The sequence below is a fragment of the Perognathus longimembris genome, chromosome 12 (genome assembly GCF_023159225.1).
Source record: "Perognathus longimembris pacificus isolate PPM17 chromosome 12, ASM2315922v1, whole genome shotgun sequence".
NCBI classification, from domain to species: Eukaryota; Metazoa; Chordata; class Mammalia; order Rodentia; family Heteromyidae; genus Perognathus; species Perognathus longimembris.
The window spans coordinates 12,420,086-12,447,388 of NC_063172.1; the positions used below are offsets into that span (position 1 = coordinate 12,420,086).

General features: G+C 47.4%; 1 protein-coding gene across 7 annotated transcripts in view; it reads left to right on the top strand.

The window, feature by feature from the left end:
- The window catches only part of Mtss1 (MTSS I-BAR domain containing 1), a 142,367-nt gene that overhangs the window by 84,399 nt on the left and 30,665 nt on the right, over positions 1 to 27,303 (top strand). For all 7 annotated transcript variants that reach the window (XM_048359277.1, XM_048359279.1, XM_048359280.1 and 4 more), the window contains exons 4-5: positions 25,591 to 25,675; positions 26,995 to 27,086. In XM_048359277.1, the coding sequence (XP_048215234.1) occupies positions 25,591 to 25,675; positions 26,995 to 27,086 (177 nt within the window). The remainder of the gene's footprint in view (positions 1 to 25,590; positions 25,676 to 26,994; positions 27,087 to 27,303) is intronic.

The window sequence follows — 27,303 nt, forward strand, 5'->3', positions numbered from 1 at the left end:
AAGCCAGAAGTAAAGCTGTGTGGCTCAAGTGGCAGAATGCCAACCTTGAGTGGAAAAACAGGAACAGCACCCAGGTCCTGAGTTCAAGCCTCTACCACAGGAAAAGAGGAAATAATTCCTAGAAGACTCACAGACTCCTAACTTCTTGACCTGCATCCTGTCGCCCTCACTGTGGTCTTGTTTTCTCACCATTCTCACCCCTTTCAACATGGTGCCAAGGCTAAATAAACGACCTGGCCCTGGTGTCTTCTCTTGCTGAGACTCTCGAATTTCCTACTGCATGTAATGGGTGTTCATTACACCTAAGCTCAAGTCATAGACTATGGAAAACTGACTGACTCCAGAACTGAATGGGAGTTGAGTCGGAGGCAAGCAGGGCATAGCAAGGCTATAGTCACAATGTCTGCATTTCCTGGGTGGAAACATGACGTATGTGATGGTGCATTCATGAACGTGGAGGTAGAGCCTTCCTGTTTTGCCGTCTTGAGTGGAAATTGGCCAATCAGGAAATAAGATGAATCTGATGCATTTGAAGAAGGAAGCATAGCCACATTTTCAGCCGGAACATCTAAACCCCATTCACAGCAGCTTTCAAAGCTGCGGCTTAACTGGCTCTCTCTCTCTCTCTCTCTCTCTCTCTCTCTGCCTATACTGGCCCATTTGGGGGTAGAGCTGCTCCCGCAAGCCAGTGTTTAGCTCCAGCTGTCCTTACCATGAAAGCTGCCTGTATTCGAAAACCGAGTCTGTGTTTGAAACAGCTGCTTTGTAAAGTTCTGTGACCCTTAAGTTTTCAGCCATGCACTCCCTCTCTGCACTGTCTTCAAGAATGAGCCACGATTCTTCTGACTGGTCCAGTGCATGGACCAGAGCATTTGGCTCTTGTCCAAAAAAGCATTGACTCCATGGGAGGCTTTGTGTTTGACTGCCTGTTCTCCAGTGATCTGTTTTAGATGCCCCTTACTTGAAGATTACACAGTGCATTCAGAATTCCACTTTTCACATGCACTTACTGAGGCTTCGAAAGACCCAAGGTCATGGAGGGGTCATGTGAAGAGTGAGAGAGAGATCTGAGGCTGACGCACAGGATGTCAGCTCTTTGCCCAGTATCTTCTCATTACTCTCCTTTCTAGCTCCCAAGCCCACAGACTTGCCCAGAAAACCCATGTGGTGAGAAGGGAGGATGGGCATTTTTGGATTGGAAATCTGTGTGCCCATGACCACGTGTTATTACAGTTACCATTGTCTGTGGCTGGGGCAATATAGGAATGCCTTTGTAGAACATGTATCTGGGAAGCAAGTACGGATGATGGGAAACTTCTAGGTGTCTGCTATGTCTTCCATTTTGTTGTGGAGGCAGCCACCGCCCCACCCCCCTTGTGTAGTGTAGTGGCTGCCTTCATTCCTGGCCCCGGCCAGACTCACCTCCAGCCAGAGCCACCTCTCTGGAGTCAGCGTCAGATCCCTATTTCTAGCCTTTTACTGGTTGGTCTCCATTCATCTGAACAGATTTTTATGTTAACATCCTCAGTGTAGCTGGCACAGTTTCCGGATATTTGGCCATCCCCATTGCACCTGAGATTCAGCCCAATCAAATCTCTCCCTTTTGATTTCCATGTCTGAGTGGGACTCTGGCATGCAGGTTACCTGGGCTTCAGGTGGCAGATTTTCCTTGCATTATTAGCTTGTTCCTCTCCAGCTATAGATCTGAAGGACCATTGCTGGGGGAGGAGCGGGGGGGGGGGGAGGCTTTCCTATACTAGCTCTCCAGAGTTTATACTTTCTCCTGAGTCTAGATAGCTGGTCACCTACTCTTGGAAAAATCTATGACATACCCCATTTCTCCTTTTTCAACCAGGGCTATGAATCTCCAAAGCTACCCCTGTCCCTACATTGAAAAAAAAAAAGTGTTTGCCCCCGATTGCTGCGCATTTGGCTCACTTGTTCTGTAGTTCAGTTTGTCTTATGCAAGGTGTGGCATGTTGGTGAGCCTTTATGAATACATGCTCCAGTAAGAGGACTTAAGAGGAAAACTTGGGTTTTAGCTGGTGTAACCAGGTTTCAGGATCAACCCTCCTCCCCACCCCCAGGAAGGTGAGTGATCGTAGATGAGCTGCATGAGCTGACTAGAGGAGAAAGGAAGATAGGGGAAGGGGGGGGGGCAAACTGTTTTAGCGATGCTTTGGGACTTTAGGTGCTATTTCAGATTTTTTTGGGGCCAGTTTATAAATTCATTAAATGTCTCTTGTGCAGATGAAGTGTTTTGGGTGAGGGTTGGGGTATTTGGAGTGCCAGATTTATTTATGTTTGCTTATAAGAAAATGTGGCATTCACAACCTCCAGCCTGACCACATTTTCCAGCCACTTTAGCTGATGCCTTGCTGCTCCACAAGAGTGACTGATAAGTACCTTAATGGAAAGTGTCTGGGGGAAATAGGGCAGGTTTAATGTGTGCATACGAATGGGAACATATGCCATTTCCGTGGCATGTGGTCTTTGTAAGAAGATAAACATTTGTGGGTGTTCCCATGACAACAGGTAAAGTTGAAGTTTAGCCTTTGGAGCAGGGCAAAGGACCTCTGAAACAGCCACAAGAGGAAAGGTGGGAGTTTTATTTATTATTGCAGTCCAGAGGATTCAAACAATCTAACTGTCTGGATTAGATATCACTTGAATACTTTATTTAATCCTCCCAGAAGGACTGATACAAGCGAGTAGGTTGGATAGTTCTTATGTCTTTGAGGAGGCAGATCATCTGCTCTCTGCCTTGGCCATAGACCTCTCCCTTTATCTTCTTGACTCAGTTAACAGAGCCCTTTTTTTCTTCCTTCCTTCCTTCCTTCCTTCCTTCCTTCCTTCCTTCCTTCCTTCCTTCCTTCCGTCCGTCATTGGGCCTGAACTTGGGGCCTGGGTGCTATCCCTGACATTTTTTGCTCAAGGCTAGTGCTCTACCACTTTGACCCACAGCTTCACTTCTGGTTTTCTGTGGTTAATTGGGGATCAAAGTCTCAAGGGGGACTTTTCTGCTCAGGCTGGCTTTGAACGGCAATCCTCAGTTCTCAGATCTCAGCCTCCTGAATAGCCAGGATTACAATTGTGAGCCACCAGAGCCTGACTTTTTTGGTACATTTCTGTACATAGCAAGATGGTGTACTGAGTACTATAGAGTATGATTAAGGATAGTCCTCATACTTGCATTGGATTTCAAGACTTACTCATCTCATGCCTAGATTTACATCCAGTAACTCATCTCTGCACTGCCTCCTGGTCCCAGCCTTGGGGATCACTGATTTTTCTGTCTCCCTATTCCACTTTATTTTTTTGAAGGTGATCCCATGTGTAATGTAAGTGAGATCATGCAGTATTTGTCTTTCTCTGTCTTGCTTATTTCACTTAGCATAATGATCTCCAGGTTCCTCCAGGTTGTGGTAAATGGCAGGATCTCTTTCTTGAGGCTGAATATTGGGTTTCACATGTCACAATTTCTTTATCTTGGGGCAAGATCTGGTAGGATTTTGAGTGAGAGGAAGCCAGATCTACAATGTGCTGTTCAAGTGCCCAGAACCACTTGAAACTCTTCCTGATCCCCAGGCTTGATGAGGGGTTCTCTGGGGAAAGTGACCACAGGAGTCCAGCAGTCCCCAGGCCTCTGCTCTGTGGTGACAGTGTGGTCCCTGTGTGACCTGGCTTTCTGGTGTTCGGTTTCCCTCTTGGGGCTCTACTTTAACTACCTGTGCCTGCTGGGTCTAGAAAGGCTGTCATCCCCAGTGCCTCAAACAGAGCAAGGCACTAAATATTTAATTGAATTATTTCATTGTAGGGATATTGTGACTCATGGTGAAAACTAATCACCTGCCCTTTTTTTTCTGGTCCTAAAGAAGTTGATCTCTGGTTAAACATTTAAAGGTCAGAGTCATGGTGATGGCAGTGGCCTGGCTATTCCTTTCTTTTGTGAGTTTAGTGGGGAGTGGGAAGAAAGGGCTACATGGGAAGGGATTGTTAGGGTAACCTCACTGCTGGGTGTAGTGTTGGAGAACTCTCCTTGTTTTGCTCCTGGCCTTCGCTGATCTGGATTCTCCAGAAGGTGCTGGGAGCGGTTGGAATGTAGGGCGAGGATGGCCTCTGACCAGAGTGCCCAGTGCTGGGGGAAGCAGAACTCCCTGTTCAGCAATTCTGGATATGGTTTCATATGCTCTCGCAGAGCTGAGGGAGACATTGAAATTCCAAGACTCTTGCTTTTTGATTTAATTCTTCATGCAGGAAGAACAAAAGGTGTTTGAACCTTTTGGTTTTCCTCCTCTTGGGTGTGTTTTTACTATGTGAACAGGACAGCTGAACTTAGGGCTGTTCTCAGAGCGGTGGGGAAGAGGGGGGACTTCGTTCTATTTCTCTAGGAAGCAAATGGGTTGAGTCCATTCACTTTACAGGTGAATCCAGCCTGTGAGCCTCCTTGTATCAAGAAGAATGGGAAAGCCTGTGGGTTATGTTGGTCAATGGCAAGCAGTAACACTGAGCATCCAACCCCCCTCTGGCGCCACCCCCCTCCCCTGTGGTGTCGTTGCTTAGTGCTGTGTTGTTGAGTCACCCTACCACCCTTCATGAACGCCTGAGATTTTTCTCTGGTACAGCGATTGCTTCTCTTGGAAGACTGCTATCTCCCATCTTCCTCAGGACAAAGGGTAGGAAGCCCTTACCCCAAAGTGTCTTTGGAGATGACAGGCTGGATGGAGTAAATTTGAAGTGAATATGGGAAGAGAATATTCTGGTCCAACCTGCTGCTGTTCTTAGGCTGGAAAAAGGCCTGCAGCGTATTGCCTTCAGGGAGAAGCATCTGTCAGGATGACACACGTTTCCGAATGATCCGGATGCGGGGCCACATGACCTAGTGGCCCTCTCCTCCAAGACTCGAAATCCGCAACGGTCACATCCAGCCAACCAGCGATTTCAAAAGCCTTTTCGTATTTCTTTTTAACAAGGCTCAATAGACAAACCTACTCTGTTGCACACAATTGTAGCATCCCCATTGGCTTTAGTGATACTCCTCCCCTGTTACCCAGTGACTTGTGCCTCTCCTTTTTTCCACCACTCTGTAAATATTTCCTGAGGGCTGCTGCATGCCAGGGCCCCCCGTCCCCGCAAGAATTCTAGTCTCGGAGGGGACAAAGTGAAGAGAGTAACAGGACAGTGGGATGGTTCCAGTGCCACAGAGATCTGGCCTGAGCCCAAGGCGGGCCCACTGGGGGCGCAGCTGGGGGTGCTGCTCAGGGTGGGGTGGGCGACACCAGTGAGGCCTTGGAGGGGCCTGGGAGCCAGCATGGAGGTGGGGGCAGCGTTGCCTACAGAAGCAGAGAGCTGCCAGGGTGTTGTCACATAGACTGTGTACCTGGGTACTTGGTGACAGTTCCGTTTTCCTGTGAAGACTCTCAGGTGCCTGTTTAAAAAGAACATTTACAGCTCTGCCTCCTTGTCTGTTAACTTTACTAGATGTCAGCTCCTGAAATTTAGGCGAAATCTCCTCTCATGAATATTAATTTCCTCCTGCTACCCATTTACAAGGGAGTTTAGCCAACATGTGTTTTATCCTCAGGTCCTGCAGCCTTCCCACACTAATCCATTTCTGTGTAGAGGAGGGGATTAGACGTCAAGTGTGACTTGGGGTGTGCATTCTTCCCTTTTCTTAACAAGCGCATTTCAGCATGCCTGTTAAAGGTGCCCTTCCTGTTTGTTTTCTCCTCTTCTCTCCCTGTCTGGGAAGGCTTGTGTTTGTTGCTCTGCAGGAAAGAGGGCAGCTGTGTGGAAGTCACGTGTGGGAAATGCCATACTTGTTGTCACTTTGGACGGGCTGTGGGCTCCTGGTCTGGGGCATGGCAGGCAAGTGTGGCTTCAAAGCCCTAGCTTTGTTGACTGGGGATGAAGGAGTAGGTGCTGAAACCTGGCTGTGTTGTCCTCATGATGGAAGTTCAGCCTGCGATCATGTGGCAGGTGTTCTTTATTGGCACAAATGAAGACCAGATGTGTTGTGAGACACGAGAGTGTTTTGGGTACTCTTCTATTGCTGGTGAAAGATGGGGAGTGGAGGCCAGTTCTCCTCTCACAGAGGTCAAGCAGCAGTCCCAGGAGATCCTGTTACAGAAGTTGCAGAAGCAGTTGGGTCTGTCGTGGGCTAGGGGCTTTGGAGACACAAAACCCTGTCTGAACCGAACTCTGATCATTTACGAGTTATGGCCATGTTGGGCGCGGGTGGCTCTTGCCTATAATCCTAGCTACCCGGGAGGCTGAAATCTGAGGGTTGCAGTTGGAAGACAGCTTGGACAGGAATGTTCCTGAGACTATTATCTCTCATTAACCACCAAAAAACCAGAACTGATGCTGTGGCTCTAGATGGTGGAGTGCTGACCTTGAGCAAAAAAGCTCAGGGACAGCAACCAGGCCCTGAGTTGAAGTCACATGACTGACAAAACAAGGGAAGAGTTACAGCCTTGTGATCTAGAGCAGGTTTCTTACCTTCTCTATCCAAAGACAGTTTAAGCCTGTTGACAATGTCATTTTAGGAAGAATTTAAGGAATCTGCTTAGGAAAGATTCTTTTTTTTTTTTTTTGCCAGTCCTGGGCCTTGGACTCAGGGCCTGAGCACTGTCCCTGGCTTCTTCCTGCTCAAGGCTAGCACTCTGCCACCTGAGCCACAGCGCCCCTTCTGGCCGTTTTCCATATATGTGGTGCTGGGGAATCGAACCGAGAGCTTCATGTGTAGGCGGCAAGCACTCTTGCCACTAGGCCATATTCCCAGCCCAGGAAAGATTCTTTTCATACAGTATTTTTTTTTTTTTTACTTAAACTAGGACAGCATTCATGACGTAGGTAAGGAATCCTTTCCCCAAAGTAGAGTCAAATGAGATAAGATAACAGGCCAGCTTTTTGGAAGCTTTCTGGTGTCTGTGCCTTGTTCTCCTCCTCTGAGATGGAGTTCTTCCTTCCCACTACACCCATTTGTCATCAACAGCAGAACCCAAGAGCTAGCTTGCTTACTCTGCAGCAGGTTATGGCAGGCAAAGCAGTTTCATAGGTATGGTCACATGACTCCCTTTGATCTCTGAGGGCTCTAAACTTCAGAGCAGCTGTGATTTTGAGGGGCCTGGTCAGGTTGGAGAGATACAGGGGTCCTCCTGGAGAGCTTTGGCTCAAGGTTGAGGGCCACAGACCACACAGAGCCCCTGCATGTCCCTGCTTGTCTTGGTGAAGCATCTCAAATCCAAGGACAGTTGTGCTGCTTCCAGCAGTTAAATGTCTGGTTTTAGTGAGATCCCTTCTGTTGGAAGGACTGAGTTTTTAGGTCTTTTAGCTGGGGTAAGTAAAGGAGTTCATAGCTGGTGGACTTAAAAGCCTACCCTTGGCCCAAATAGGAAGCCCTGCTCTCTCTCTCTCAAGGGGCCAGATCCATTGGCCATGGAAGCAAGCGGTGGGGACCCTGCTTCTTGATAGCAGCCATTGGCTTCCTGTGTTAGACATCAAGGAAAGGCAACACCAGCCTGTGTGAGATAGTCGTTTTCTTGGCATTCTGGGAATGGCTCTGAGGTGATTGTTAGGCATGGACTTGGAGCCTGCTGCTCCCGTGTGGCAGGGGTGGACACCCACCCTTGTTTCTGACCACCAGGCATTTCCAGCTGTTGCTACACTGCTTACATAATCCTGATGGCGAAAACACGAGGACAGGGCAGAGGTCGACAGAAGGGCCTTAGATATGGGATTTCTTTGACTCAATCTGATTATTAATTGATCCTTGTTCTTAGGAAGGATTTCAAAATTTGAAATGACAAAGCAATCAAGATATTCCTCTCAAAAGAGAAGCAGGACCTTGGTCAAAGAGCAAATTGAGAAGGACTCAATCCTATCCCTGAGGCTATCAGTTCAAGGCCTGAGTTACAGCAGCAAAAACCACTTCAGACTCAGTAGAGAAAGTTGTAAATGGATGTTAGGGAGCCCGGGAGGTTTTGTGGTTCTTCATCTGGGTTCCCTTTTCTATCATGACACACAGTGTAGGGTGCTACTTGCCAGTTGTAGGCCACCTGACTTGTCCTGGTGGCTGTGGACTTTGACAGCCAGTTGACCCAGATGACCCAATTGGGTCATTACACTATGACAGTACAAATGCAGGATATCAGAATGCACCAGACATATTGCTGAGCTGAGCTTAAGTAACCAAAGTGAAGCCGGTGGATGGGTGGTTTGACTCCTGAAACAGCTCATTCACAACAGCTACAAAAGCAGCAATAACCAGAGATGCAAGAGGAGAAGCTGCCCAAACTGGTGGTCCTACCTCCAGCCTCTTCTGACAGAGTGGGTGCTGAGGACCCCAGGCTCCCTTGCAGCTGGATGCCTCGGGCCCTCAGTGATGACATCACGTGCCAGAGCCGGGGTTCTCACAGCTTCTGACACCTTGCAGACCATCTGCATCTTTGGAGCAGCTTTCCACTATGTTCCTTTTTTTTGTTGTTCAGTCACAGTCTCATGGCATCCCTGTTAAAGCCTGGCCCTTCAGCATGGGAAAAAGTGGGTCTTTGGCTACAGACTCATTCCTATCGTCCTACACTTCTGCCTTGCTTCTAGCATTCCTGGGGAAACGTACCGTCCCTTTCTACCAAGCCTGGGGGTGGTCTGAAGGTGTTTCACCTAAGCTAGGGGTGATAAAGAAACTCCAAGGACCGGAGATGTGGCTCAAGGGGTAGAGCACCTGCCCAGGAACTATGAAGCCCTGCGTGTGAAGCCCAGTTCTGTTAGGAGAAGAAATTCCGATGTCATATTAAGCTAGGTCACCCCTTGGGTCTCACCCAGCTTAGGTTCTCCAACCCTTAGAGACTTCATGAAGGTTCTGTGGAAAGTAACCGTAAGAAACGTCAGGGCTTACTATTGATAATACTATTCAATAGGTCCCTTCTTCTTCTTTATCCTCAGCCAAGTGATTGTTGTCATAGCAACACATCTGCTCCCTCAAAGGCTTTTCTAATAGCATAGAAGGGGACTCAGCACTTCCTGAGAGAGTTAATAATTATCTCCTCAAAAAACATGTTCTGAGTATTGGGGACATTTTAATGGACCCTGTGCCTTCCTTTGGGGAACTTTTGAGGTTTATGTCATCCCATGTCTTTAATCTTCATTTTGCTATTATTTTTTTTTCTTTTGTGCAAGTTCTCACACTAAGACCCTTTATCCTATGGTTAATAATGCTTAGCACACAATAGGTTTTCAGTTATTTAATTTTACTTGAAAGACAGGCAGAATAGCCAAGCAGTGCTCTGTCTGTAATTAGATTAGAGGTTAGCTCTTTTTCTTGATGACCTTGAATCTTTAACTAGGCAGACCTTCTGGAGCTCCAGAGCTTGCAGCCTTAGGGCCTTCAACTCTCACTTACTTGGTTTTCACACAGCCAAGCAGCAGGGGTGCATGGGTAAATTGCGTGTGTATAAAGAACTTCTTTTTGTTCCCTCCAGGGAGTTCAGATTTGGTTGGGCTGTCAGCCCTGTAGTAGTATCTGTTCTCTCATCTACAATAGTGTCCAGTTGTTTTTAACCTCTGTTTCCATGCTTCCATTTTATTTGCACATACCTATGGTGCCTTTATTCTGGGTCATGCATCTTCCTAGACACTGGGAGTTCGAGGATGGTGTGGGTGTAGTGGTAGTCCAGAAGGTAGTTGCCATCTGAAGGAAGATGCAGGCCCAGTGGGCAGCACAGTGTGACAATGTGAGCATATGCACTGGGCAAGGAAAAGGTGAGCCAGCCTCTTGGCCATTCTGGCTCCTGTGTTATGCTTTTCCTCCTTTCCTCCATGCACCCCACCCTCGGAGGCCCGAGGCCTCTGAGCTGCCTCCCATCTTCTGCCAGGCAGAAGAGAAAAAGCTCAGTGGGAAGGCTACTGAAGATGTGCCAGGCCTGGGGAGGTCAGAGAACTAGGGTCCTCTGTCTGCTGCTCATCTTCTGGGAAGGCACAGCTTCCTTAGACAGTGCTGGGCACCCCTAAGCTGTCTCCCGTCTCTGGATAAAAGCTGCAGTTTGCTTGCTGGCAGGAGGATGTCTGCCTAGAGGGGGACCACAGCAAAGATGGAGGAGCTTCTGCAGGAGCTGCCTGAGTGGCAGGCCCCGATCTTTGCACATGGCAAAGATCACATTTTGTGTCTCTCCCCTAAGTTTTCGTGTCTTTTACCAGAACTGGTTTAATTCTCTGAATATCAACAAGTGAAACCATCAGTCCATTCCCCTCAAGGCCTGGTTGATGGTCCAGCAAGTGAGTATCATCATTTGGAAATGGGTCAAAATTGCTGAATCTCAGACCCGCTTCAGACATGCTGGATCCATCTTCTAGCACATTCCTCTCATGGCTCGTGACACACAGGAAAGGGTGAGGCGTTGCGTCTTCAGTACTCTCTCGAGGCCTTAGGCCAGGACAACAAGGATGGGATGCAGCCCTCCAGGGCACCTGCACCTGTGGCTGGCACTGGCGGCTTGTCAAGGCACCCAGCTCCAGCCACACAACCCCTCAGCCCAAGGCGGCGGGCATCCATGACCACTTGGTCATAATTAGCCCAAGAGATAAAAGGTTTTATGGGAGAATGAAAAAAAAAAAAGGAACAAATAGCTTTGTGCCTAGACCTAAAGAGTTGAGACTTGTGACCCCAATCTTTCTCCAAGGCAGAGGGAGGAAATACTGGAGCCTACTGAATGAACAGATGTTGGCAGCTGCTCCCCAGTGGCAATAAATCAGACCCAACTAGTCCTCTGGGGTTGGGCCATGACCTTGATGGAGGAAGGGAGGTCATTGTGTTTCCCTGGCTCTTGTGCTTACTATCAGTGCACAAGGTCAGCCCTGGTCTCTCAGACCCTGTTCTCCCGGCAGCTTCCTGTTGAGTGTAATTGATGACTTGAGCAAGGTTCATTGATGTTTGTTTTTCTTATCTGCATCCTGTTGGGATTACATAGTTGCTAGGGTGGGTGTGAAAAGGAGGAGGATGTGAAAGAGAGGAAGGACAGGAAGAGGAAGAGTAGTGGGGATTAGGTAGTAAATTTTCCTCACAGTTATGGCTGGTTCTCAGAGGAATCTAATTGGGTTTAACCTCCAGGTCACTGGGATCTTCTCATCATGTCCTTCATGTCCTCCGTTCATGCAAATCCAGTGGGACTGGAAGACTGTTTGGATACACATTTTATCTCACAAGGCGTTTGACCACTGAGAACTCTGTATCACTCTAAACTATGTGCTCACCTTGAACTTTGCAAGATTTTATGTGCTGAGAAAATTACATTTAGAAGAAATAATTAAGACCTTTTTTTTTTAAAGACAGTAATTGTTTTACAGAGGTCATTTTTTGAAACAAGATTTATTATACTTCCAACTAAGATGAAAGAATCTTGTGCATGGATAAACAGTGCTCATGAAGAAAGGAACATGGTCAGTGCCTGAAGGCCCAGGTCTACCCTAGCCCAGAGCCTCGACTATGGACCAATTAGCCTGTCCCTGGTCCAGCAAGGAAAGGTGCTGTGGTTTAGGTCAGGCTGAGGAAAGCAGTTGTGCAGATAGGAGGATTCTTCTTGGCCCCACCCCTCACCCCCAGCTACAGGACTTCCGTGTCTGCTAGGTATTTCTGTCAGCAATTCACACTGACAACAGTCAAATGTCCCCAAAAATGGAGTGGTTAAAAGACCTAACTATGAACTCAGCCCTGGATGCCAGTCCTGAATTTTGTGTGACTTTGGCCACTTAACTGAACCCCTCTGAGCTTTTTTGTCCTTTTGTCTAGAAAGTGAGGATAAAGATAGCCACATTGCAGTGAATCCCTAAGGGAGGAGCTAAGGAGTTTTTTTTTCAGTAATTACATGCCACATTCCTATGAGGGCGGTGATGTTGCTGCCTCTTAGTGAATGGTAATCATTCCTAATCATTCCTAATTCCTAATCATTTAGGAAGTAGCAGGATTGCTTTTATTATCATCTCTAAGTCTTGGTACAGTAGGGTTTCAATTCAGTATGTCAGTTTATGGGTACATCCTTGAGCACTGTCATCCCTTTGGTCATTCTCCCCATCTCTTCCACTCTCACCCATCCCTTCGGTTTTTCTAGTTCCATATTCACTTGTGTATATTGAATATAATGACTGCATTTACCTACCCTTCCCCTCTCCAAACATGTATCCCTTTACCCCCACCCTTACACTACAAGTTCCAGCACCCTGGAATTTATTTTGTTAAACTATAAGTTCGTTGATCAATAGAGTTAGACCATTGGGATCCCCCCCTGCATATACCATACTTAATGAATATATTTGTGTGTATGTACATATTGGTACTGACCCAGTAAATGTTTACATATATATTTACAATTTAGATCTAACTGCTACCCAGGAGAGAAAACTTGGGTCCTTTGTCTCTGTGAGCCTGACTTACTTCACTCAGCATGATTTCTTTTTCCATGTTCCATCGTTACCTTGCAAATGACGTAACATCATTCTTCCTGAAGGATGAGCAAAATTCTGTTGTTATGACTTCTTACTGCTACTTGGTCTACACAGTGGGGTATAGGTCAGGGATGCACATGTGTCCTTAAAGGAGCAGAGTAGTTCTCAGGCCAGGGACTCATGAGTGTGACCTGATTTCTAGGTGCCAGAGGCTTCCCGGATTCTCATTGGAGGGGCTGCCGGGGCCGAGATAGAGGAGCAGCCTGGAGGCTGTATCTGTGGGGGCCACGCCTTCTACTGGAAATAGCTTTTTCTCTGGCCCTTAAGACCCTGCAGCCCCTGTTGGACCTCATAACCAGCAGGATACTTGCTACTTACCTGATGGGCCATGAAGGCTGCTAAGGAGATAAGATCCACGGGCAGCTACTGTGTGCACTTGATCTCTTGTCAGTTAAATTTTGTGAACTGGGAAAAAAATGACACGTGTATGTGTCAGGCCACATCCACTTGAGTGGCATGAATTGGCAATCTCCAGCAAGAAGCAAGCCATGGCTGTGGGGGGTTCACAGTGGCAGGTGTTGGGGAGCCATGGAGTGTGTCCCAGGTGATACCCCATCAAGACTTGAAGCCAGGACCCATTCCATTGGAAACAGCCCTGTCAGGATGTGCACACTCCTCCCCTGGGTTTTGTAGTGTGTGGACGTGTGTTCGTGGTTTTGTGTTTCCCTGTCGCTGTCCTCACGTTGTTGAAGTGGCAACAAAGGAGGAGGTCTTGGTGGCCCTGGTGCCCACTGGGCTGACGCTGCCAGATGGTGGTGGGATTGTGTGTGGTTCTGTTTCCTCTGCTTTTCCATAAGTTGTGAAGTGGGAGAAACTGGGGAGTGGGAGATGGGCTGGAAGAATTGTCATCTGATCACTGCTCGCACGATCCGATCTTCCAGCCCGAGTGTGGGCACTGCGGTGCCCTCCACAGATGGGGACATTGACCCTCCTAGCATTCGCTGACTGCACAGTATTAGCTGTCCGTAAACACCAGCTGGGCCACCCGTTACATACTCAGCTATATACAGTAGCTGAGTAAAACGGTTTTTTGTTTTATTGAAACAGGAAATTCCGCATGCTTTCCCTTTACTTGAAGATTGAAACCGTTGGTAGAATTGCCATTGTGGTCTAAGGGAAGTGGCGCTTCCTTGGGGGAGTTGCACGGGGCGGGGGGGGGGGGGCGCGGGGGGATGGGGGGGAGGGTAGATGATTTATTTTTAAAAATCTGTGTTAAGTGTTTAAAGTACTCAGCTTCTCTCATCTGTTGGTTTCCTTCATACCAGATTACGTTACGTGTTGGTTTGCAGGGACATCCAAGCAATCAAAGTGTTGCGCATGCCCAAGAGTTTGGCTCATTTTGAAACCATCGCCAGGGCCACAGAGGCACAGTGGGCTGTTCTCTGACTGACTTAGGACACACAGGTCCCAGGGGCAGAAACTGGCTTTCTCCCTTACTCCTTCCCCTGCCTGGAGTTAAGCAAAAGGCAGATGTTGCTGTCATCTCCCAATTGTTCATCTCCTTCTGCCCAAGGATGAAAAAAAAAAAAAACAACTAAACTGCTGACCCAGGCAGAAGAAACATCATTTATTAATTTGCCGTTCACACTCTCTCTGGAGCATGTACTTTGCCCCTTAATGAAAGCAGTGGATCTCTAATATGAATCAGCTGCCTTGCGAAGTACAGCTGGAGAACTCGGAGGACTTCCCTGAACAAGAGAAACCACAAGAGTGCCAACCACTGGCAAGGGCGGGACGAGGAGCAGCTGTGCTCACCACGCAGCACCTTCCAACCTCAAGGTCACCGCGAACATCCACTCTCTTCACTCTGTCTCCTTACTTTCTAGAACAGTCCTTAGAGCAAGGCAACATTTCCTAGGTATGAGTTGAGTATAGGAATGTTGTTGTCCTGTCTCTGTTCTTGCCTCTCGCTTGGAGGTCATCTGTGAGATACATCTTACAGAGCCTCTGACCGGTGACCGGTGACTGACTCAGGCCTGTAATCGTAGCTACTCAGGAAGCTGAGATCTGAGGATTGTCGTTCAAAGCCAGCCCAGGGAGAAAAATCTGTGAGACTCTTTCCTTGGTTAAACACACACACACACACACACACACACAGAGAGAGAGAGAGAGAGAGAGAACTGGAGCTGTGTCTCAAGTGGTAGGTAGGTAGAGTGCTAGTCTTGAGCCAAAAAGCACTGAGTTCAAGCCCCAGGCCTGTAATCCTAGCTACTCAGGAAGCTGAGATCTGAGGATTGTCGTTCAAAGCCAGCCCAGGGAGAAAAATCTGTGAGACTCTTTCCTTGGCTAAACAGACACACACACACACACACACACACACACACACACACACACACAACTGGAGCTGTGTCTCAAGTGGTAGGTAGTTAGAGTGCTAGTCTTGAGCCAAAAAGCACTGAGTTGAAGCCCCAGGACTGGTAACACACACACATACACACCCCAGAACAACAACAACAACAGAAAACCCAAACCCAAATGCATTGTTTTGTTGCTCTGGCTCTAGATGTTCACCTGACAGCCTTTTGGGTTTTCTCCTTAGGCTCAGCCTTAGGTAAAGCATGGTCTTCATTTGGTAGAGAGTCACATTGAACTCTTCTAGGCTTTTCACTGTTAGGATCCAGGCTTTCACTCAGGTACCATTCTGTCACTCTGCTTCCTTCCTTCAAAGTCTGTACACTCAGCACTTAACATTGTAAAGTAAAAGAATCTGGAAACCAGCCAGGGAGATTATGGAAGGGGGGTGTCCAGCTTTATTTTATGGTCCAGTCTGCGGCTCGCTGTGCACGTGTGCACGTGTTCACACGTGCAGAGCAGTTTTGGCTGGGGCCCGTGTTGGCCTCCCGACCTCCTCCTGGGCAGCAGGTGGCACACACAGCCATGCCCCGTTCACGTAGCCAGAGCGGCAGCTGACGCCTGCTGAGGCAACTTCTGCCATGCGGTGCCCGAGCCGGCCTCCAGCTGTTGTCAAGGTGAAGACACCTGACATTTCAAGACTTGCGGGCTCTCTGAGAACAGGCTGAGGAGGGAGGAGAGAGACTGTTGCCTTACATATAAAAACCAAAACACTGCAGTCTGACACGACCTTTGCAGAAATGGCCCAGAATGGCCCTGCATGTCCCATGAGAGTCCCGAGCACTCCCTTCCAGTGCCAACTTTTCTGGCTAGAAGGGAGCTAGGGATGCAGCTGTTGGGAACTCTGCAATATAAAAGTGAACAGCAGGGGGAGCCGCGGAGCCGGAGCCTTGAGAAGCCCTGTGGGCAAGAGCACAGGGTGGTGAGCAGCCTTCCCCAGGTGTCTGGAGGACCAAGGCGCTCCCAGGGCTACACATTTCAGTGTGGCCCACTGACTGTCAGTGAACTCCCGGGAAACCTTCCCAGGTCGGCCCTGAGACTGTTCCTGAGCTGCGTGGGGAGAAGGAATGGTTCCAGCTTTTCCCGACCTTCCTTTTGGACTGTTGATTTTGCCTTCCATGCTGATCTGCCAGCTCCTGGGAGATGGTTGATATTAGATGTAGGATAAGAGAGGGTGATTATACCACGGCCCGCACATCATAATGGACACGCAGCAGCCCAGCCAGAGCTCATAACCCTGGCTCCACCCTCCTGGAGGACTTGGCCTGCATCACAGCTCTGCTCAGGGGCCCTGCTGACGGCCAGTGGGCCTTGTCTGCTCCGGTAGGTCAGCAGCCCTGCCTGCCTTGGGTGCACTTACAGCCGGAGCTTCCTGACTGTAGCCACTCAGGATCTCCCACCCCGGTGACAGGCATGACCAGGAGTCAGTTGTGTACCCTTCCCAAGCCTACACACAGTGCCGGCTGTGAAACTTGCTGTTAAGCATTGGATAGAAGTGTGAAAATCAAGGTAGTTTCTACAAAATAAGGGCAAGCAAGAGTACTAGTGGTGGCTCGCCCCTGTAATTCGAGCCAAGTCAGGAGGCTGAGTGCTGAGGGTTGTGGTTCAAAACCATCCCAGGCAGGAAAATCTGTGAGACTATTTCCAATTAACCAGTAGAAAAGCTGGAAGTGGAGTGAAAAAGCTAAGAGACAGCACCCAGGCCTTGAATTCAAGTCCTAACACACACACACACACACACACACACACACACACACACACACACACACACACACACACACACTGAGAACAGTGAACCTCTGGGAGTGGAAGGTCTAGCTTGGTGGGTAAAGCATTTGCCATGCATAGAGGGCCTGGGTTCAATACAAGCAACACAGAACCGAATGACAGATCATTCAGTTGATCATAGATGCTGATAGATGATGCATTTAGGGTATGATACATCCACCAAAGTTGACTTGAAACAGCAGGCAACACACTGTTTGTTTTTGCTTTTTTGCCAGTCTTGGAGCTTGAACTCAGGGCCTGGGCACTGTCCCTGAGCTGCTTTTGCTCAAGGCTAGCACTCTACCACTTGAGCCACAGTGCTACTTCCAGCATTTTCTGTTTATGAGGAATCGAACCCAGGGCTTCATGCATACTAGGCAAGCACTTTACCACTAAGCCACATTCCCAGCCTGCACTCAGTTTTTAAGAGTACAACCCATCAGTATTTGAGTCTAAGCAGTTCAGAGTAGGATTGCATGATCAATTTGTGGCGGTGCTGGGCTTTGAAACCACATGGATGGTTCTTAACCCTTTTGTTTCTTGACTTACTCTCCTGCTAATTTGGATGATGGACAAGGATTTGTGCCAAGAGTTGGAACTGGGCATTGTAAAAATATTACAGAAACTGCAGTTTCCAGGCTATGTGGTGTCCCATGTCACCAATGCACGCAGCACACAGTGGAGAGAGATGGGAATAGAACTGCTTAGGGAGTTGTCTAGACTCTTTTGGAGCTTAGTGGAGAAGGGCATTAGTTACTTCAGCACACGAGTTGGGGTGTGGATGAAACACACATTTAGGGTATTCGGAATGTGTGGTAGTTTATTTGCCTTGCATAGATCTTTTCAACTTGCAGCCAATGGGGGGGAGCAGTTTCGCCCCCTGGTGGCTTGGAGGGCTACCTGCAGAGTACAGGCGACCAAGCTCTTGCTTCTGCTCACTGGCCAGTGGACAGTGTGCAGTGTGCCCCGAGGTCAGGCTTGGGTGGCTGCTGCTTTGTGTTAGATGTCACAGGTCTTCAGCCACTTTGGGCCTGGGTGTTCACAGTGGCCATGTCCGGCTAGAAGTCCAGCCTCATGAAGTGGTTGGAGGTTTCCTCAGGTTCTAAGGATTCCTGAAAGGGTCTTCCAGCGCCATGGGAACTGGGCAGGGAGGGGATGGAGATCTTCCACTGCCTTCCATCTTGCCTGCCCCGGGTGCCCGGTGACTCCTCCAAGTATTTGTGTGTTTCTGGTCTTTCGGACTGGAGCATCGGGGGTGAGTGAATGTGTCCCTAAGGCCGTGTGTTTAAATGAATGCGTCTATAGTGATGAATGAGTGGGATATTTTCTTCATTATGGAACCACAAGTTGCCTCTTGGTCCGTGCTTATTGGGGGTGGGGTGGAGGTAGGGGGATGAGCAGACTTCCTAGCTAGCCCAGCTCCTATGATGAGTGTTTGTGAGGGGTGGCTGTGACAGATGGGGAAATGCCCGACTTCCCAGGTCCCACCCCCCCACTCACTTGCAGGAAGAGGGAGGGCACACGTTTCCCCGGGCCTGAGCTTCCCAACAGAGAGGAGCTGGCATCTAGGAAATGCTGGGTGAAGTCTGGAGACATTTCCGGTTGTTATGAAAGGGGCAGAGGGGTGGGTGTCACTACTGGCTAGTGTGTGGAGGTCAGAGATGCTGTCACGTACCTTACAATGCCTGGGACATAAAAATGCTTCTTTGTCCAACAAAGAATGAACTAGTTCAAAATGTCAGCAGAGAGCCAGGTGCCCGGGGCTCACACCCATAATCCTAGCAACTCTGGAGGCTGAGATTTGAGGATCATACTTTGAAGCCAGCCTAGACAGGCAGTTCTATAAGACTCTGATCTCTGATTAACCAGCAAAAAGCTAGTCGTGTGGCTCAGATGGTAGAGTGCCAACTTTAAGCTAAGAGACAACACCCGAGCCATGAGTTCAAGGCCTAGTACCAGCACGTGCGTACAAGCATACACACACACACACACACACACACACACAGAGTCAACAGAGCTAAGGTGGAGAGACCGGCCCTGTGGAGAGGCCCTAACCCTATAGAGGTTCCAGAGAGCACATTCCTGTCCCATGCCTCTGTCTGAGTCCTCATTAGCTTTCCAATGATAGCAGCTTGGAGGGACAGCTGAGGCACACAGTGACTTATTGTACCCTTGCGCTTTCACCAAAGCAGTTCCTAAACCTTGCTTCCTGGAGCCCTGCCCCTCCCTGCAGCAGAAGCTGGCCTGACAAGAGGGGCCTTCAGTCTTCCTGCTGCCACCTGCCTGCGCTGTGGCTGGAGACTGCAGACCCATTAGGCCCCTGCTGTGTGGGGAGATGGAGGGCCTACAAATGAGGCAATGAGGCAGCTTGCGGCTTGCAGGGACAGGACAATGTCACTTGATGGCCACCACTGTCCTGCCTTTCTCGGCTCAGTGGGGGTTAGCCACTTCTGAGTGTTGAGAGGAAGGAACAGTGACTTGGTGGGACCCTTGGCCCTCCTGACTTCCTTCTCACCCGACAAAGTATGCACGGAATGATGTCTATTCTGTGTGTGAAGGCAATGTGTCTTTGTGCTCAGTTGGGAATGCCTCTGGCTTGTCATAGCAGGAAAGTGTTTTAATGTCTGTCATAACAGGGTTTGCATCTACATGTCCTTCCTCTACCAGAGGGTCCCAGGGCTTCTGGGGTCATCATTGATAAAATGGCATGGCCGAGCCTACCTCCTCGGATGGCTGTGCAGACTTCTGCCCTGTGCCATTTCTCTGCCCTGTGCCGTTTCTGCACGTTACAAAGGCCCTGCCTTCATTGCATTGGAATCACTTCACTCCTGGCTGCATGGTAGATCCTTGTTATGGGTTGCATTGGGCAAACCCCCTCCCCACAAAGGATAGCGTGAAGTCTTAATTCCTGGTACTTGTGAATGTGCCATAAAGTCTTTGAAAATGCAGTCAGGTTAGGATGAGGTCATTATGGCAGGCCCTAACATATTAATACCTGCATCTTTCAAAGAAGAAAGGATCCTCCCCTTTCTCTCTCTCTTTCTCTCTCTCTCACAAACACACACACACACACACACACACACACACACACACACATCTTGGTGTACTCTCCTGAGAAGACACAAGACACAGAAGAGGAGGGGGCCTATGACCACAGAGGCAGAGCTTGGAGTGCTGAGCTGCCAACCAGAGTTGCCAGAGCTACTAGAATAGAAACAAGGAAGAGGCCAGGAGGGGGGGGGGGGGGGGAGGGGGAGGAATCTCTCCTATGCTTTTCAGTGGGAGCTTGGTCCTGCCAACATCTTGGTTTCACACTTTGAGCCTCCAGAGCTGTGAGGAATATTTTGATTATTTAAGCCAGCTGGTTTAGTATACTTGGTTACTCAACCCTGGGAAGCTAAAACTGTACCCAGCAAGTAAGCCGTGGTAGAATTTAGGGTCTCCCTGTAAAGATGCATAGCAGTATGCCTCAGCATTCATTCTGGGATATTTGTTCTTACTATTTTGTTGTTGTTGTTTTTGTTGTTGTTGTTGTTGTTGCCAGCCCTAGGGCTTGAACTCTGGGTCTGGGTGCTGTCCCTGAGCTCCTTTAGCTTAAGGCTAACACTCTACCACCTCGAGCCACAGCTCCATTTACAGTTTTTTCTATGATTAATTGGAGATAAGAATCTCACATAGGGGCTGGGGATATGGCCTAGTGGCAAGAGCACTTGCCTCCTATACATGAGGCCCTGGATTCAATTCCCCAGCACCACATATACAGAAAATGGCCAGAAGTGGCGCTGTGGCTCAAGTGGCAGAGTGATGGTCTTGAGCAAAAAGAAGTCAGGGACATTGCTCAGGCTCAGTCCAAGCACCAGGACTGGCCAAAAAAAAAAAAAAAAAAAAAGAATCTCACGTATTTCTGGGCTGTCTTCAAACTGAGATCTTCCGAACTCCTCCCTCTGAGCAGCTAGGATGATAATAATAGCAATAATAATAATAATTTCTGAGGTTTGAACTCAGGGCTTTGCACTTGTTAGGCAAGCACTCTATCTGTTTATATACATATGTATATATACATATATACATATATATGTGTGTATATATATATACATATATATATATATACACACTAAGCCATATTCCCAGCCCCTCTGTTGTATAATTTTTTAAACTTTTTTTTTCTTATGGGAGAAGATTGTGATACGTACTACATTGAGCAGAATTGACTTTGGCCATATAGTATTTGTGCATACCTAGGTATCAGATAGCATGACATTTCTTTTGGAAATTGATTGATTCCTGATTCTGGGAGGAAGTACAAGAGGATATTCTTTCTATTGACAAGAAACAGCATCAAAGCAAGCTTTGAGAATAAAGAAGTGTATGCTTGGGGTTGGGAATGTAGCTTAGTGGTAGAGTGCTTGCCTTGCACGCATGAAGCCTTGGGTTCGATTTCTCAGTACCACAAACACAGAAAAAGCTGGAAGTGGCGCTGTGGCTCAAGTGGCAGAGTGCTAGCCTTGAGCAAAAGAAGCTCAGGGACAGTGCCTAGGCCTTGCGTTCAAGCCCCAGGACTGGCAAAAAAAAAAAAAAAAAAAAAAAAGTGTATGCTGTTGTGGAGAAGGAGGCCGAGGCTTGGGGAGGAGGAGGGTTCCATGGGAAGGCTGAAAGAGGTTGTCGACTTTCTCCCTATCTTCTGCCAAAGGTTAATAAGCCTAAGGCATAGATCCCTACAACTGTAAAGATGGTGTACTGCAGTGGCCAGGCAGCTTGCTTTCTTGCTCGCATCCTGTGAATCTCTTTGGTGTGTTTATCTTAACTTCAGTGTTTATCTGGCAGCCTCCCCAGCACCCTTCTCTCCATGTGTTTTTCCTATTCCAGAACCAGCCACTGCCAAAGGGGATGGAGTTAGCATCCTTTTGACTTGAATGGCTGTTGGATTATCAACCACAGGGCTTGAAGTTCACAACTCCTGTTCATCTTGGCTAGGCGCAGAGTAAGAGGTGCTGCAACAATGTTTGGGTCCTAATCCCCAGGACCTGTGAGTAGGTACAAATCACATCAACAAAAGGCCCTCTGCAGATGTGACTTGCTCAAGACTTTGGAGACAAGGGAGATTATCCTTGGGATGATCCAGATGGCCTGGTATAATGATAAGGCTTGTTAAGAAGAAGGTGGCAAGGAAAATCAGAGTCGGAGAGTGAAGGAAGACACAGGGCAGAGGTGGAAGAGAGAAAAGACGCCACAATGCCAGCTCTGAAGATGGAGCCATAAGTTAAGGGGTGGAGGCAGCTTTTTGAAGCCAGAAAAGTGTAAAGAACACAGATACTCCCAGAAAGATCTGCCAACGTCTTGGTTTTAGACCAGTGACACCCATTTCTGACATCCAGAACTATAAATACAGGGCAATCAATCAATACATCTCTACTGCTACTAAGTTTGTGGGTAATTTGTTACAGCAGCAAGAGAAAATACTCTTATCATTTCTCTAGATGGAGCGTGAATCCATGTAGACCTTTTCTAAAGTAAAGCATCTGATACTTATTTTGAATCTTTTCAATATGCCCATAAAAATGCACAGATGTTTAGGAAATAAACACAGGATCAACCAACTCTGCCAGTCCAGCTTCCAGAGAGGAGTGGCCTGATGATTTACTTTCAGAATGCTAAATGCTTTTTGGTGTCTCCATTCACCACCACTGCTGGTGCTGGAAATTCAGAAATAAATAAGACCTTATCCTCGGTCACAAGTGGCCAAGTGTCCCAACCCCATCATTGGATTCCATAAATATTCTCACTGTCAGATTAGAATCTCTTCCAAATGTCTTCTCTCATCTTTGTAGCTCCAGCCAATTTCCTCTGGTTCAAACCTGCTGATTTTTTTTTTTAAAGTTGGAACAGGGGTCAGGAGAGAATAAGAGTTTGTGAAGCTGGTACACAGATAGACCTATTAATAGGGTGCCCATGATGTGGAGATCAGCAGATTCCAGCCCTGGGTGTTGGATGTCATCTGCCTCCTGCCCTTGTGCTAGTTGGACAGAGGCAGTGCTGTTTGGAAGGTCGTGTGTGTGTGTGTGTGTGTGTGTGTTGTGTGAGGTTCTTTATTTCCTGTCTTCTGTGGAGCTTCCTGTTCTGCAGAAGCAGAACACTGGTGTACCATACACGTGATTTAAAAAAGAAATTGCATTACTGTCCCATAGTTCAGCTGTTTGGAGGGAAGCCTTGGGTTTTTCTGAGGATAAAATAAATCTGTGAAAAATAATCCGAGATAGTAGGGTGGAAAAATGGAGTGTGGGGACCAGCCTTTGATTGGACCTTTTCTAGCCTCCTAATTCTATCCCCATTTCCTTGGGTTATAAGCCAATTAGTTCCCCTCATTGAGCTCTCTGTAGTAGCTTAGCCAGGTTGGGGTTCAGTCCTTATGGTAATAATTGAACAGCTCTGGGGTCAGGAACTAAAACTTTTGAGAGCCAGTTGTGCAAAGTCCTAACACCCAAACTAGTGTGTACATGTGTGAGTCTGGCATAGTGTTTTCTCAGTGTCTTTACATCTTCTTTGTCTTGCTTGAGGTAATTTGCTTGAATATGAATTGGGGATGGTACTGGTACCAGTGCATCAGAGAATATTGTGAAGATCAAATGAGTTTATGTGTGCAAGGTACTTCAGCTATTACCCAGACAACGTACCACACAGTGGCATGTCTTCCCATGGCTATGAGCATCATTCTGTAGCATTTTAAATGGCTGTGTGCATAATCCATTGAGTGGCTCTGTGCTGTACATAGCTTATTTAACTAGATTCCTATAATGGGATTTTGTTTCTAGGGTTTCAAAAAATATTATAAACATTATTTCCATGATTACCCTCAGAGATAAAAATTTGCTCTCATCTCATCCTTAATTATCACCTCAGGTAAAATTTCTAGGCTTTAGAATTGCTGGATCAAAAAGGATACATATTTTTAAAGCACTTCTTGATAGCTGCTACTGAATTTTTCCCTCCAGGAAAGTAATAGTCCTACCAGCAATGAATGTGTGTGCCAGTTTCCTTGTGTGGCCAGGTTATTAACTTTTAATCAAATGAAGGCCCAGGAAAAAAAGAAGGAAGATATTTCCCTGGGGATAAAGCGCTCCTCCTCATCCTTGTTCATAAGCAATAAAAGCTCCCAGGAATCTGGAGTGGAGCCTCCAAGGCATGTAGAGCATGCGAGCATAGCACCCTCTTCCGGCTGTCCCTGGTAAATGCAATGCTGAGGTCAGCACCGGTAAACCCTTTATGCTTTTGGGTGCAGGTGCCTGGAAGCAAAGGGCACCATTTAAAAAAGATTTGTAGTTGCTTAAAAAGGCAGCCTCTGTTGGCACTCACTTCTTGCTTGAGTTCTTTTGTGGCACTGGTTCTCAGCAGCTACCTGGTACCATCTGGAGACAAATTTTGGGTGTCATAAATCTAGAGGGAATAACAAGGGGACCTTCTTTTTTGGGGCTTCTAATGGGTCAAGGCCAGGGATGCAGCTAAACGTGTGACAGTGCAGCCCATACAACAAATGTCAGTGGTAGAATTCAGGTTGGGAATCCTTGACTTGGAGAGGAAGTGGGGATTTGCCTTGAGAAAATTACCTCCTCCCTCCCCCCCCCCAGGCCGAAATAAAACATAGAAATTTGACTATTGAAGATGTTGCAATCATAATAATATCTAGGTGTAGAAACCTGTTAGCTTTTCAGAATAAAATGGAAAACTGTTCAAATGGAAACTACAAATCGATGTTCCTCTAAGAAAGAACAGAACAAAGCACAGCCCATATTAAAAGTGTGTTAAAAAGAGAGGGATTTTTCTTCTTCCTGTTGGTCTGACTTGGTTAAACCTGTTGTGAATTCCTGTGGCTCTCCCTCAAAGGCCGAGTCTGTTAAAAATAGAGCTTTATTGACTTTTCCACTGACCTCATAGTGCCTATGTTTTCCTAACTTTCTAATTGTGCCTTCCAGTGTTGGGTGTGCAATTAGCATCTGAGGCTACAATTAGCTCCCCACACCCCAGTAAATGCTGACTCAAGCATTGTGTGTAAGAGGAGGAGAGGAAGAAGAACTTTAAAAATAATCTGGGAGAAGGGTGTTGGGGGGGGGCATAGGGCAAGAATTTTGGGAAAATCAAACCATGTTTCAACTTCCTCCCACATTTTCTGAACTTCAAGAGTTCTGTCACTGGTGTCACCCAGATCCGATTACAAAATGTTCTGTCCTTTCATTTTTTTGCTAGCCTTGCTATTCTCTACGTTACTTGTATTTTAGAACTTGTATCTTGAAATAATGAACTAGAGTGGTCCCTAAGCGATTTTAAATAAGGTTCAGCATTATTTGACAAGAAGTGGTGATGGAGGATCTATAGCTTTCTCCTAAATATCAGATATTACTAATATCAGATATTATCTTCTTCTGTAAGGAAGGTTTTGTTTTCAAACTGTAAGTCCCATTCATGGGTAAAGTTGATTTCTGACTCACCAACACTACAAATAAATAGATTAGAAAATATCAGATCATGGCTGGGCATCAGTGGCAACACCTGTATTCTTAGCTACTCAAGAGGCTGAGATCTGAGGATCATGGATTAAAGTCAGCCAGGGCAGGAAAGTCTGTGAGACTCTTTCCTGCAATTAACCACCACAAAAGCTGGAAGTGGAGCTATGGCTTAAGTGGTAGAGTGCTAGCTTTGAGCAAAAAGGATAGTGCCCAGGCCCCTGAGTTCAAGCCCCAGGACCAGCACAACAGTGAAACTATCAGATCATGTCATATGTGTAAGAAGAGTAACCTCAGTTGTGGTCATATACAAACATATCACATATGTGCGTTTACACGTGGATATACATGTGCATGAGGACCAGGTTGAAAGGCAGTGGTTTGTGTTTTACACGTGGTTAAATCTTTTTTGTTTTCGAAACTCTCCAGGGATCTTGGGGATAGCTGACCCTCACCTGTGTCTCTGTTACTTTTTCAGGTGGTACCAGGGAGATCGGCTCTGCACTCACCAGGATGTGCATGCGACACAGAAGCATAGAAACCAAGCTCAGGCAGTTTTCGAGGTGAGAAACATCTTTTCCTAGATCCCAACCCCCCCCACCCCCCACCCCTTGCTGGTTTCAGGGCAGAGAAGCAGTCATATTGTAGTGCTCTTTACTGTGAGTAGCCCTGGCCTCCCCCAGCATTTGAATTCCCATGGTGTGTCCATTTCCTGTCAGAGCTCAGTCACTAAAAAAGCCTGTGTTGGGCATTGGCATGCCAGGTGCTGGTCTAGCACCAACCACACAGGGGAGAACCAGCGGAGACCCCTGACCTTGAGAGCCTGCTCTTCCCTTTGAGTCTTCTCCGTGCCATGGTCTCGGTCTCTCCTGGTTTCCTACAAAGGAAGGGCTGGTATGCTCTATTCTGAGGGCCCCTCAGCCTCTTGCCTTGCAGAAGCATCTTTCTTTAAAATTTTTTTTAAAAGTTGTTATTATAAAGCTGATGTACAGAGGGGTTACAGTTACATAACCAGGCAATGAGCATTTCTTTTTGGACAATGTCACAACTTCCCTCACTCTCTCCTGGTTTTTCCCTGCTGTCCCCACCCACAAGTTGTGTAGTTCATTTTCCACATAGTGCCCAGTGAGTACCACTGCTGCATTCATTCACCCTCTTTTTGCAGGAGCTTCTTGGAAAGCGGGACTGGCCATTAGAGAGGGATATGTACTACTTGCTGTGTCCCACTGACTTAGGTTCTTGACCCACCGAGAGAGGAGGAGGAGGGCACAAAACCCTCTACACTGCCATCTTCCCAGCTGGCAGTGGCTGGGATTTGAAGTCACCAAATGCTCAAAGGAAAGCAATCACATTCTCCCAAGTAGATCAGCCTAATCTAGGACCTCTAGTCCTGTTTGGAAGAATACTCAGAGAAAGGAGTTACATACACCTAGAGATTCCTGTATTTCATGGGTGTCCCAGACGCTCACAGGACAGCTTGAGAAATTTTCAAATCTGTTGTTTATCCTTGTTTTTCTCCAGGCTTTGCCCCCTGTTAGTTTACCTTCGTTACCGACAGTCCTGAGTGCATTATCAGAACCTCGGACCTTAAAAAAAAAAAAAAAAGTAGTGCTTGGCCCTGGTGGGCCTCTGTTTCTGAAGTGTAGCAGAAGAAATGAGAAGAGGGCTCACTCCAGCCAATCACATTTGTAGCTCTTTAATGACTAGTCGTGGAGTTGAGTGTACTGAGAGCAGGGCTGTCCCGGAACTGGGGTTTCAGTGGGAATGTTGGCTTATCATCTATCTTTCTTTTACTTGTTCCAAAGAATTGCAGTTTAGGTATGTTTTGACAACAAGGAGTGTCTGCTTTAATTCCTTCTTTTCTTTTCTCTTTGGGCAAAAGTGCTCTCATTGATTGTCTGATCAACCCACTTCAAGAGCAGATGGAAGAATGGAAGAAAGTGGCCAACCAGCTGGACAAAGACCACGCAAAAGGTATGAGGCGTGAGGTGGGGCCTGTCACAGCCCTCCCGGCCTCCGGAGCTGTGGGGGTTGCTGGCAGTGGCTTAGTGCCTAGGACCCTCCCTGTCCCTGCCTCTTCTGTGGGTGTCAGTGACCAGGGGTAAGGATTCCAAACTGACCACATTGTAAGACCGAGTGTTGGGCTTTTTATTTGTTTGGCAATACTTGGTTACCACTTAAAGCCACTCGA